This window comes from Acanthochromis polyacanthus, chromosome 16, assembly GCF_021347895.1.
Source record: "Acanthochromis polyacanthus isolate Apoly-LR-REF ecotype Palm Island chromosome 16, KAUST_Apoly_ChrSc, whole genome shotgun sequence".
NCBI lineage: Eukaryota > Metazoa > Chordata > Actinopteri > Pomacentridae > Acanthochromis > Acanthochromis polyacanthus.
This window is the reverse complement of record NC_067128.1, coordinates 359,167-372,319: the sequence shown is the minus strand read 5'-3', so window position 1 is coordinate 372,319 and position 13,153 is coordinate 359,167. Positions and strand designations below refer to the sequence as shown.

At 41.1% G+C, this 13,153-nt stretch overlaps 1 protein-coding gene and 1 long non-coding RNA gene across 2 annotated transcripts; one reads left to right on the top strand and one right to left on the bottom strand.

Moving 5' to 3' along the window:
- Positions 1-345: 345 nt before the first annotated feature.
- Positions 346-3,409, bottom strand: LOC127537764 (thrombomodulin-like). The gene is made up of 2 exons (XM_051960952.1): positions 2,350-3,409; positions 346-2,305 (listed from the first exon to the last, which is right to left on the bottom strand). Exons 1-2 carry the CDS (start codon positions 3,042-3,044, stop codon positions 1,453-1,455), a joined length of 1,548 nt encoding a protein of 515 aa, XP_051816912.1. The 5' UTR covers positions 3,045-3,409; the 3' UTR covers positions 346-1,452.
- A 1,332-nt stretch (positions 3,410-4,741) lies between these two features.
- On the top strand, positions 4,742-12,077 carry LOC127530378 (uncharacterized). The gene is made up of 3 exons (XR_007936992.1): positions 4,742-9,810; positions 11,626-11,730; positions 11,975-12,077. It is a non-coding gene; the product is annotated as an uncharacterized LOC127530378 (long non-coding RNA).
- Positions 12,078-13,153: the final 1,076 nt, after the last annotated feature.

The following is a 13,153-nucleotide window of genomic DNA, read 5'->3' as shown; positions in this document are numbered from 1 at the left end:
TGACCCTAGTGAGGATAAAGCGGTGTATAGAGAATGGATGGATGGATGGATGTACAAGATATGAAACAATATCAGAAAATGAAGGAAACTGATGGATTCTGCTGCAAATCTGAGCCTCAGATGTGAATAAAGTCAGCTAAATGACTTAGAAGGAACAGAATTGCAAGTTTAATGATATTTCTGGGGACCTCTGCAGTTTCAGTGCAAACTTAACAGAACTGGAACTAAAAAGTCATTTAAACACAGTTTTACAATGAATTCTCTCACTGAACTCTGCACAGAAACATAATTTTTTACAAACATCTCTCCATTTGTGACAAAATTACAAAAAATACAGAAACAAAATCAGAATATGAACCATTTAATGATGACTTTAAAACATAAAATCAGAATATGAACCATTTAATGATGACTTTAAAACATAAAATCAGAATATGAACCATTTAATGATGACACTAGAACATAAAATGAGGCACTGCATTGACAGCAGCTGAACATCGTCTAAAGCGTCTCCACAGCAGGTCCTGGTGTAGAACGGTGGAGTAGCAGCAGTTTTACATTCAGGGTGAAGCCATCAGTCACTAAACAGGATCAGTGATGTCTAACAGCAGTTATTGAACACAGTAACACGTTCTGATGTTCTGAAGCATGAAGACAAACTAACCTGGAGTCTGTATTTAAATGACTTCTGGTGGGTTTACAGTCATTCATCTTCCATTCAGTGGGTTTATAGCACAAATTTACCACCAAGACTTTAAAGAGTCTCAGTTTAGAGTCCAGTGAACGACTCCAACAGGATTTAAAGACAACCAGTGTGTAATCAGCTGAAGCATTTATCTATCATATATATTTATTTACATTTATTTCTATTAGATGATTTTAGAGCAGTTTGTTCTGACATCAGGCTTTAATTTTGGAGTTTTATGATGCAGCTAAACCTGACAGATAAAAGCTTGAAAATGAGAAAATATTCCCTCTCATATCATAAATCCTAAATCTGAATATTTCAGGAGCAAACATCCGTCAGTGAGTCACTGGAATCCAGAAAATAATCAGCGTTTACTAAAGAGAACAGGTTTTACTCCTTTTCTTCACGCTGCAGGACGAATACACAAACAGGATTCATGAAAACCAGCATGTTCCATCTGAAATGATCTGATGGTTTGTATTTTAGGAGAAACTGACCACATTAACCTTCTAGTACCTTCACTGCTGAACTTCTTTTTTTTTAAATATTACTTTAAAAATTGGCCTGGTTGAGTTTTTTTTCCATTTCTACAACAGAAAGGTTAATAATAGTTCTATGTAGGATAGTATTAAAGGAAAGTTTTCCCCCGTTAATACTGTGACTTTACAGCAGCTTTGTGACTGATTACAGCTTTAATTAGTTCCTCTCTGTGTGTCTGAATCCTCTGAACAGTGTTTGGACTGGAAGGCGATCAGACACACCGATTAAATTCTTTGTTCGTTTTTGAGCTGCTTGTCTAAGGACAGCCTCTTGTACGTCTCCGTGGTTACCTGCTGCAGGTAGAAGATGTTGATGTCTGGCCGTTTGAGGGGGGAAAGCTCAAACTTTCCACATCTTCTGACAGCGTATTGGATCAGGAAGCAGAGCAGTCCCAGACACAGCAGCAGGAACACGGTGATGCCCAGGATGCTGCCGGTCCTGATGTAGGAGGGCAGAGTGTGTCTGTCGGCCGGCCTGCTGGGTTCTGGGAGGACGGACTCAGTAGAACCAGATCCTCCCTCCACCACCTCACCTGGCTCCTCCAGAGGAACACACCTGGACTCGTCCTGCAGCTGGAAGCCTTCGTTACACAAACACCTGTAGCTCCCAAACAGGTTCTCACACTGATGCTCACACAGGTCTTGGGATTCACATTCATTTATGTCCGTGCACGTGGATGTTCCGTCCCTGATGTCCACTATGTAGCCCTCAGGACAGAAGCACTGCTGCTGCTCCTTCTTCTCCTGCTCTGGGTTCTTCTCACACCTGGCTGGACAGTCTCTCTCTGAGCAGTGAGGTTCACACTTGGTGGGATCTTCAGGTGACACCCTGAAGCCCTTCCTGCAGACACACATGTACACCCCGCTGATCTTCTGACAGTTCATGTGCTCACACCGGCTGCAGATGGACACGTTCACACACCCTCCGTCCTCCCATTCAAAGTCCTCCCTGCAGACACACTGGGACCCTCCCTGGAGGTTCTCACACTCCTGTCCTTCAGCCGTGCACGGATCCTTCTCCTTACACTCATCGATGTCCACGCAGCTCCTCCCGTCCTGCCCCAGCCTGAAGCCCTCCCTGCACAGACACTCATACCTGCCCCCCACCTGGTGGCAGCCCACCTCACAGCCGAGCACGGGTCCTCGGTGCAGCTCACCTGGTTGGGTTGGAGCATGCGCCCTTCGGGACAGGTGCAGGTGTTGGTTTCAGAGTCGCAGCCAAACTCACAGCCTCCATCCAGGACTTCGCAGTTCCACGGAGCTTTTATCCAGCTGGAGGAGAAACAGAGATGTTTGGAGGCCGGAGGTCCGCCGCCTCCTTCCCGCTCCTCCGCCGTGGTTCCCGGTGGAAACGACTCAGACTCGGTCACCAGGAAGCCGGCGAACGTGGTGTAGGTCACCGGTCCGCCTCCGGAGCTCTGAGTTCGGCTGCAAACGTCTCCAAACTCACACAGAAACCCGCTCAGCTCGTCTGTGCAGGACTTCCACTCCACGGACACGTTCAGTCCCACGGACACGGAGGGGCAGGTTTGGAAACCTTCCGCCGCTTCCTCGCTCTTCCTGTCGGATCTGCGGAGCCAGAATGTCCCGCTGAACCCGGAGAGGCTCTTAAATCTGTCCAGAAGCTGTTCCTCAGAGCTGAAGCTCAGTAACTGTCCCTGGGAGTTCCTGCATTCTGTCTCCGCTCCGTTAAAGTCCAGGACAGACCTGAAGACGCACAGACCTCCGGAGCAGCGACCGATCCGGGACAGGAGGACTCCTCTCAGCCCGCAGAGGAGAAGTAGGCTGAGGAGAGGAGCTGCAGCTGCTGGAGGCATCTGGACAGGCTTCAGATTAGAACCTGTGATGGTGAAAAGCTGCGAGTTTAACGAGCAGAAGCCGACTGGCTGCTGAACAGAAGAACGGATCCCATTTATAAAAGCTCAAACTGGAGCTTTCCTTTTTTCTTTTCTTTTTTTGGACCAGAGGAGGAAGGAAGTTCCGGCCTCAGCTTTAAGCCCCGGTCTGATTGCTCAACCCCCAGCCTGTCCAAGAGCTTATCTCAAACGAGCCCATCACAAACACGCACGGACACGCGCACTGGACGCACCAACTTTTAATAAGAGGAGGATGAAGGACATTCCATAATAACCCTCTCCCAGGAGTGAAGGACCCCTCTGTCCCGATTCACCAGATAAACTGTAAATGTCAGGAGGATAAAAATGACAAATGCAGGCTGAAATATTTAGTATTTTTAAAAATAGGATTCCCAGAAACGTCCATAATGGAACCATTTAGTGTTTATTATGTAAAAATAATAAACCTGCAGGTGAAGCACTTTTTCTCATCCCATAATATTTTCAGCTGATTGTAAAATAACTGCAGGAAAAAAGGAAATGGAGACAATTTAGATTGACTGAGAGCAGAAATGTAGGATTAGAGTTCAGGTTTAGGTCTAAACTTAAAGTCAATTAAAGTCTAAATATGAAGGAAGGAAAATATAGAGGAGGACATCTGGCACAAAATAACACAACAGGATTTATTTAAAACACTTTGAGCTGCTTCAGGTTTCCACTTTTACCAAAAAGAAAAGTTCTGATTCATTTATAAAATCTATAAACACCGTTAAGATGTTTGTTTTTAACAATTAAAACATTTAAAATGCTGATATGATCTATTAAAATCACAGAAAAATATAAATCTACATTTTAACTGTAAAAATCTAAAACTGTGAATATAAATTTAAATATTGCACATGTCTGCCATCATTTGAAAGAAAACAATATTTAGGACTAAAAAAATTAATTACTGATAATAATCAGTAAAATTAACAGAATAATGGATTAATTTAGATTTTATTGAAACAGGTAAATACTGTAAATAATATAATCATAAAAACGATAAATCTTCATTTATTATTTCACAACATTTAAAAGTAACATTGCACTTTTTTCTCCTGTATTTAAAACAATAAAATATGTGATTATTCCACAAAAAGCTCCAGTTATTTGAGAGAAACACTAAAGATTTAAAAGTTCTGAAGGTTTTTTTTAAAGTGGTATTTTACAAATTTTCCCTTTTTAAGTAGATTACAAATAATAAGAATAATAAATGATGCCCACATGTGTATTTATATAAATACTCATTTATTCTTATACACCTTAAATGACGCAACTTTATTTAAATGAATAGAGATAATATCTGACACATATTTTAATATTTAAAAGAAAAAATATAGTAAGGATACAGAAACTGGAAAATCATCAGTTGTTTTACAGATTTACACGTTTATTAAATTACAGATATTATCCAGTAAAACACAGAAAGAGTTTTATTTCTATTTTGATTTTAAAAGAAGAAGGTATTTAAGCGTATCAACAGTTTTCTGTTTTCAGGATTAAGTGCCAGAAAATGTTTTAAAAACTTTTTTCTTATTTTTCACAGAAAAATGAAGGAAAATCTGCTGTAAAAGTCATTTTCAGAAAATTAACAAAAAATATAATAAATAAATAAATGTACCAAAACTTATTAAAAATCTATATTTTTTACAAATATTTTTTTTCCTTTTCCCGTTTTCCTGCAGGATTTCTTCCTGTGCTTTCAGTTATTTTTAATTATTTTTACAGTTTCTGAACTTTACAACATGAAACCATTTAATATAATTTTCCTGGTACCCTTACTGCCAGATTCTCACCTTTTTATTGTTATTATTACAATTTTTTACTGGTTTGTTAAATTAGTGTTTGATTGTTTGCATAATGCAGCACATTAATAATTAATAACATCAGTTTTAATTCTCTAACATCAGTGTTTTTGGTTTTTGCTTGTTCTGCTCGTCTCTGGAAATCATTCAGCTTTAGATAGAGTTTAGAACTTTAACTTTTTTCCATCTTGTGGTTGAATTTAATTTCTACTAATAATAGAAACACGATGAAGTCTAAGAAAAGAAGTTCTTCCAGGAGAGACGATGACTCAAGAACCGGGAAGGTAGACGAAGGTCCCACAGGTCCGAGGGTCCAGACACAATGTGTGATTTATCAGCGATCATGTTAAATGAATAAATACGGGAGCTGGGATCAGGGCTTCCCTCAGAGGTTGAAGGAGGAAGACGAGGGCTGAACAGACTTCCCTCATAGCAACAGGAAGCAGAAACAAAACGTGATTTCATTCCAGAAACTCTCCGTTTCCAGGTGGAGTTCTGATCTAAAAGTGTGATTGATTAATTCCACTGACACTCGGTGACTCAGAGATCCAATCACAGGGTTTAATCTGTAGATGAGTTTAGAACCTGAAGCTGCTGTCAGTCGGTGACACACAGAGAAACCATCAAAGTGAAACATCGACGCTGTGGCTCCTGGTTTCCGTCATGAGAGGGTGTGGTTGGTGGATGAATGGGTGGAGGGGATGTGACAGAGGGACAGGAATTCTGTGTTCACGCTGTAAAAACACAGTTATCAGCCCAGCGTTGGTAGCTTCTCTGCCAGCGTGGATTTAATCCAACAAACACTTCTCTGGACTTCCAACACAACAAACCAGGAATTAGCAAATGTTTTCTGTGACGTCCCTCTCTAATGTCGGCTCCAGGAGAGTCGTAAAGATTTCCCTCTTAAATCAGTGCCTGATCCGATCTTTCCAGGCTGGACTTTAATTTGAACAGAAACCTGATTGGAGTCAGCAGCATCCTCCCTGCAGACCAGTCAGTGACGGAGCTTATTAACCAGTCGAGACACTTGTACTTTAGTGTTTCCATTTGATGCTACTTATCAGAATATTTCTGCTCCACTACTCTCTGGAAGCCAGTGTTTTACCCAAAAAGCTCCATGTTTAGCAGCATTAAAGTGATGCACACCAATTCATTTAGAGCTTAAAATTAAAGAGCTTTAAATGAACCGCCTCATCTAGAAACAATCACTAAATACTTAAAGCTAAAGACTTTAGGATCATTTTCCAGAACTGGAGGACATCTGGGCTTCTGAATGTTAAAAATCAAGCTTCTCTATTCCAGTTTTCAGCTCCATATTGATCAGTAATAGGCACTGATTGGCTCAACTTCCACATGGAAAGTTTATGATCTACAAGCATTATTGCTTACTAATTATGTGAAAGCACTACAGATTATGTGCAACATTAGAACATGTGTTGCTTAGTACCTGTGATCAAAAACCTTTGATATTTATAGCCTTTTAATGACCTTGTTAAGCTGCTCTGGGTCTCTGATGACCTCTTGAGAAACCTCATAAGGTAGAGAATGTAGGAAAGGAAAGTACGGTTTGTTCAAGACAGACGTGTTACCTTTGATTGAACCTGTCTGACCATATGTCTTAAACGGACTGCTGTCTGAGGTGTTAAAACCAGCGTAGCATTTCTGGGAAACAGTTTATATATAAATCCGCTTTTGGAAGAAGCCTTTACTTTGACTGTTGGGTTTTTTCCCATGTGCAGACGTGGATGTACACTGAGCAGACCTGCTGAAGAATGAGTCTATAATTAGCAGATATAATTCACTGTATATCCCATAGACTGCTCTGCTCTCTGTGGGATTTTGTACCTTTGAAGCTTTAAATAAAACACAAAAACAACTTGTGATTGTCAATAGGTTTATTTCTTCAACTTGGGCAACTGATACAGAATTTTCCACATCAATGGTAGCATTTTTATTCCATGTTTCTGTGTTGTTGCTAACCCTCCTCTAATCCATGCTAATGTGATCTTTTTCTCAGCAGTAGAAGCTAGATATTTAGCTAGCTGTTACTGCTGACCAAGAGGACAAACTGATTTATGTCACACACGTTTCAAGTCCACTCAGTTTTTCTGTTTTCACGGTTTTTGCCTCTGATACATGGGGTGATTTTTGACATGTCTTACAGGTGGGTTTGAGGTTCAGAGGGTTAAATTACGTCATCACCACTTCTGAGAAACATGTTTTTGAAATTATTGCTGGAAAGTGACTTGAAAAAGTATTTGATTACCAAAATAGCTGCAGATGGACGTCCTGTCAGTGATGAACTGTTCCTGCTCTGAATGCATCATTAGCATGCTGTGTAGAATTCTAAAATGGAACTTTTAGCTTTGAATCTCTGAATATATTTTGCTGCTAAAACTTCCTTGCTGTCCGTTCAGTGAATATTTAAAAGCAGAGCTTGTAGCAGCACATTTACACACTGTGTTATGCTTCTTTTCCTTTAATAAAAACCTGATTAGATCCTCCGGCGCTGCTTTCAACCTTCGGCCCTAATCGACCCTGAAGGTCTCGTCAGCTTCCTGCTACCAGCGAAACGTTTAGTCGTCCAGCTGAACGTTCAGGTCAACTTCTTCATCCTGCAGCTGGTTTTCAGGAAAAGACAGAACAGACAGAAGGTGATAAAACTACACATTATACAGGAAAGGAGTCTAAAATCCCATTAGATCCTGGTGTTTTTGTCCAGGCGGAGACATTTAAACTCTGTTCTATACTTTTGCATCATTTCTTTAACTCATGAAAACATAATTACTGTTTAACCAGCAGATTGTGCTCAAATGTCTGAGTCCTCATTGGATTTACTGAAACAGAAGGATTTACTGTCAACCCTTCAGCTGGGAGATAAAAAAGGAATCTATAAGTGTTTTGCAGTCAGAAGAACCTACAAATGATCCTTCTAAATATGCCATCAGATTCAGCAGTCTACTGCGTTTTCAGAGCTGATAATGTGCTTAAAGGAGCAGTAGAGTTGAGCTCATAGTTTAAATGTTCTGGTTTCAGTAAAGGACAGAAACTTCAGGGAGTGGTCCAAGAACTCGGATGACTTCATTCACATTTCATGTTTTGTGCGTTAAAGCTGAGATGAGTTCATGTGTTCTTTGGCCTCACTTGGCTCCAGTTCTGCTGGGTTTGACTCATTTTCTGTGCAGAAAACATTGAACTGACGGTTTAACGAGCCTTTAAATGTCTAAACCTCACTGTGATTCTAATTCACTACAATGAAGCCGTAGATTTATAGTTTATTTAACTTTGACCTGGAAATAGCAACAGACACAAACAGATGTGATTTTTTGAAGTTTCAAATAAAATCCTGGTGTCCAGCCTCAGATTTAGTTGGAGAAAATTTACATCAATATAGAAAGAAAAATCTGGGAGAATTAAGTCTTTAATGGACAACATTTTAGCCACTGCAGTCTGAAGTTTTTGAATTTCCTGCTGCCTTTAAGTGGAATTCAAGCGATTACAAAATGAAACTGCTTCACTTTCAGGTCTGAACATCAGCGGAGTCATGAAAACATCTCTACCACGTCCTAACCCTGAACTTAAACCTAACCCCAACACCTAACCTAAGCCCTAGACCCTAGACCTTAACCCTAACCATAAACCCTTCCCCTAAACCCTAACCCTAAACCTTACTAACCGTGTCCAACATGGACGCTACTCTCAATTTAATGAAGTCTCAGAGGAAAGCCATTTATTAAGTTAACAGGTAAAGTAATGTAGGAAATGCCAAATGAATGCAGAATGAAAAGACCTTCATTTTCTGTCCCTCATTTTCCTTTCACAGAATAATCCTGACTGAAAAGTGAACCTCAAACGCCAAAACTGGAGAACTTTGAGCTTCTATGATGGCATCAATGAAAGTTCAAAGTTAAAAACATTCCAAACTCCACCTCCTCCTCCATAGCTGATCTTTCTAACATGTTTTCTTAACCTCCAGCCTGACGTGAAGCTTCACGTCTCCACCAGCTCTCAGAGGAAACAGGAGTTTTTTTTCTCCACTGGATGAGTATGAAAGAAAGGAGAGCTGAGGTTCATTCAGACATGACCTCAACACTCACGTGATGGTATCTTCAGGAACAGACGACAGTCATGACACGCCTCCAGGAACCAGCGATCCTACGTAGAGTTTATTCAGATAGACTCAAAGTTTATTCTGGGCCACCCAGAGGAACGGACTTTGGGAGGCACCCAAAGACCTCCAGATGACAACCAGATGACCTTTAAAATTCCTGCCAGGGAGCAGTTGGTCTTTGATCACAGGACTTTGTGATGCTACCTTGGACTGGTTTATGTCCTACCTCTCTGGAAGACCGAGTACGTCATTCTGGGAGGAGCTAAGTCCCAGACACTTCCTGGTGACCCAAGAGTTCGTCCTGTTGTTCTCCCCTCAGCCGTGTCTTCAGCTGGCATGGAATCTCTTTCCATTGATGACACACTGCTTTATCTCAGGACACCTTAATCCCATCTGCTCCCCCGCCGTCTTCATCATCACCAACTTCATCAGCGCTGTCCATCCTGATCACCTGCTTTGAGGAGACTAAGGTCTGGATGAGTCCAAACTTTCTCCAAAACTGAATCCATTCTTGTCCCTCATCTGGTCCAGTCCTCCTCCAGAACCACCACCTTCTCCAGACCACACATTCTCCTCTCATCAGCAGTTACCATCCTGACATTTAACAACCACATCAAACATCTGTCTTTGTTTTTCCACCTCTAAAACATCACCAAACTCTGCCCCACCCTCACCCTTTCTGATGCAGAGGAACTTGTCCGGCCTTTGTCTCCTCCAGGATGGACTGCTGCAGCACACTTCTCATCAGGATCTCAGGAAGATCCTGCAGAAGCTCCAATATGTTCAGAACGTGAGTATTGGAATGTACCCAATGCTAACTAGCTAAATATGCTAACTAGCTAAATATGCTAACTAGCTACATATGCTAACTACCTAAACATCAACAGCCTTTCTACAGACTCCTCCTTTAATTTGCTGTCTGCCGATACTCATTGAGGCCAAACTTTAAAAAGTAAAATCTGTTAATAAAATATAGGAAATCTGTTTTACCGCACAGGAAATTATTTCATTCAAACTGAGAGAAACTCATTCCTGCCATCTGTGTGTCACAATCTGTGGTTTATGATTATTGTGACATCAGAGACTTTTGTCATTTTTTACTTGCTGCTTTAAGAAAGACTCATAAAGATGTTTCAGAAATGCTCTGCATGTAAAAATAGAAACGATAGAGGACTAGGTAGGAACAGGAAGGGTTGCTTTAAGAGAAAATGCCCCAGCCACCCTTCAAATCACAGCATGTTCTGAGGTAACTATTGAAATCTTCAAGCACATGAAGCAACGGAGCAGTGATGTTAGTAAAGTCAGAAACACTCTAGTCAGACCGGTCCGTCTCAGCTGGTGGTGGTTTTTTATCTTGCTTTCCTTCGCCGACCCTCTCTGACCTGTGAGGAACTCACTGTGAGGATATTATGTTTCACCATGTGAGGCTCTCAGATAAATATCCACAGCATAAATCATGTCCTGTGTGGAGGTTTAGAGGAGGGAAAAGGTAGATCCACCGCCTCAATGGCAGGAAATGCCCCTCGGGATTTCACAAGCCTCCAGGTTAAACAAGCAAAATATATTCCAGCTCCTCCATGTTCAGAGTCTTTGTTTTCATTCCTGATCAGCTTCTGTTGTCTGAAACAATGAAGCACGAGGAGAAGGAGGAACCAGATCATAAACTCATCCCATTTAACGTTTGGCAGCACATTTCAAACTCAGATAGTTAGAACAGATCGAGCTGTGAGGACAGAAGCCTGGCAGTGATGGATTTTCTTTGGAAGTGTAGCTCTGAACGCTTATGAAGGACGTCTCCAACTGAAAACAGGAAACTGGTGCATGAAAATATCTGGCCTCCCATTTCCTGTACAAATCAAGCTGAAGGTTTCTGTAATTCGCTTTAATAGTTTGTAATAAATGACAGGATAGGAGGCCAGAAGTGAGTTTGTTTGAATGGAAACAGAGATAACACTCCAATAGACATGTCTAATAAAGATCTAATAAAGATGTAAATAAATGTCAGCTATTATGAAGCTGACTGAAGGTTGATTAACCTTTCAGGTTGATTCAGGTTGATCCCTGAACTATAATTTTTGGTTTGTGAGCTAAAGAAGAAACAAACAAGGATGGATTTAGCTACAGCAGATAGAAATACGATGGAGTCAGTGATGGAAAACCTGAGAAAAATCACAAAAACCTTCAGGTATACGCCCACCATGCAGGGGATTTTCAGATGTGACTTGTTTGCATGCAGGAAAAATCCATCTAGTGGTCACGTACCTTCAGAAACTATAAACCAAAACTGACATACTACTAATAAAGCTGGTGTTCCCATGTTCAGCCTGGGTCTGCTTATGTTTTTCTGTCCATGTATTTTATATATATTTTTAATTTTACTGGAAGTAGCTGTCTTTACTTGACCAGACCTCAGCTTTGTAACAAAAGGACAACAATAAGTTTAAATAGATGTCTTAGAACTTATAAAGAAGTTAAATTGTGTTTTTAATGAAGGTTCAATGAGTGACACCAACAATTAGTTAAAACAGAATAAAGAAACTGACAGTTCACTGTGGGTTTATTACACCCAGGCATTTAATTAACTATAACCTCTTAATATTTGCAGAATGATGTCTCTAAAAACACCAGAGAATCTTCAAGGCATTCTGTTTGCTGGACACTCATGGTGGAAACGATGCGCTGCTCATAAAGATTTAACAGCTATGGAGAGGTAAGAATCACCTCTGAGACACCTTCTAGCTTCCATTAAAAACAGTCCTGCTCACCACTACTAGCATCCTTTCAGTTTTTTGCATAACCGGTAAAATATCTTCAGAAATAAATGGAAATGAACCAAATTCATTTGATCAGAATCTTTTAATGGATGTCCAAAGTAATGCAACAAAACAGATTATTTTCATCTTATATTTTGTAAACTCCACTTTTGTTTCGTCTGTCCACAAAACATTTTCCAGAAGGATCGTGGTTGGTCCAAAAAGATCAGTGGTTCCTTCTTCATCAGCGGTTTCCTTCTTCATCAGTGGTTCCTTCTTCATCAGCGGTTCCTTCCTCTTCAGTGGTTTCCTTCTTCATCAGTGGTTCCTTCTTCTTCAGTGGTTCCTTCTTCTTCAGTGGTTCCTTCTTCTTCAGTGGTTCCTTCTTCAGTGGTTCCTTCTTCATCAGCGGTTCCTTCTTCTTCAGTGGTTCCTTCTTCTTCAGCGGTTCCTTCTTCTTCAGTGGTTCCTTCTTCTTCAGTGGTTCCTATCTTCTTCAGCGGTTCCTTCTTCTTCAGTGGTTCCTTCTTCAGTGGTTCCTTCTTCTCAGTGGTTCCTTCTTCTTCAGTGGTTCCTTCTTCAGTGGTTCCTTCTTCATCAGCGGTTCCTTCTTCTTCAGTGGTTCCTTCTTCAGTAGTTCCTTCTTCAGTGGTTCCTTCTTCATCAGGGGTTCCTTCTTCTTCAGTTGGTTCCTTCTTCAGTGGTTCCTTCTTCATCAGTGGTTCCTTCTTCAGTGGTTCTTCTTCATCAGCGGTTCCTTCTTCTTCAGTGGTTCCTTCTTCTTCAGTGGTTCCTTCTTCATCAGTGGTTCCTTCTTCAGTGGTTCCTTCTTCATCAGCGGTTCCTTCTTCTTCAGCGGTTCCTTCTTCTTCAGTGGTTCCTTCTTCTTCAGTGGTTCCTTCTTCTTCAGGGGTTCCTTCTTCTTCAGTGGTTCCTTCTTCTTCAGTGGTTCCTTCTTCAGCGTTCCTTCTCTTCAGGGGTCCTTCTTCTTCAGTGGTTCCTTCTTCTTCAGTGGTTCCTTCTTCTTCAGTGGTTCCTTCTTCTTCAAGGGGTTCCTTCTTCATCAGTGGTTCCTTCTTCTTCAGGGGTTCCTTCTTCTTCAGTGGTTCCTTCTTCTTCAGGGGTTCCTTCTTCTTCAGTGGTTCCTTCTTCATCAGTGGTTCCTTCTTCAGCGGTTCTTCTTCATCAGCGGTTCCTTCTCTTCAGTGGTTCCTTCTTCAGTGGTTCCTTCTTCATCAGTGGTTCCTTCTTCTTCAGTGGTTCTTCTTCTTCAGGGTTCCTTCTTCATCAGTGGTTCGCTTCTTCTTCAGGGGTTCCTTCTTCTTCAGTGGTTCCTTCTTCTTCAGTGGTTCCTTCTTCTTCAGGGGTTCCTTCTTCTTC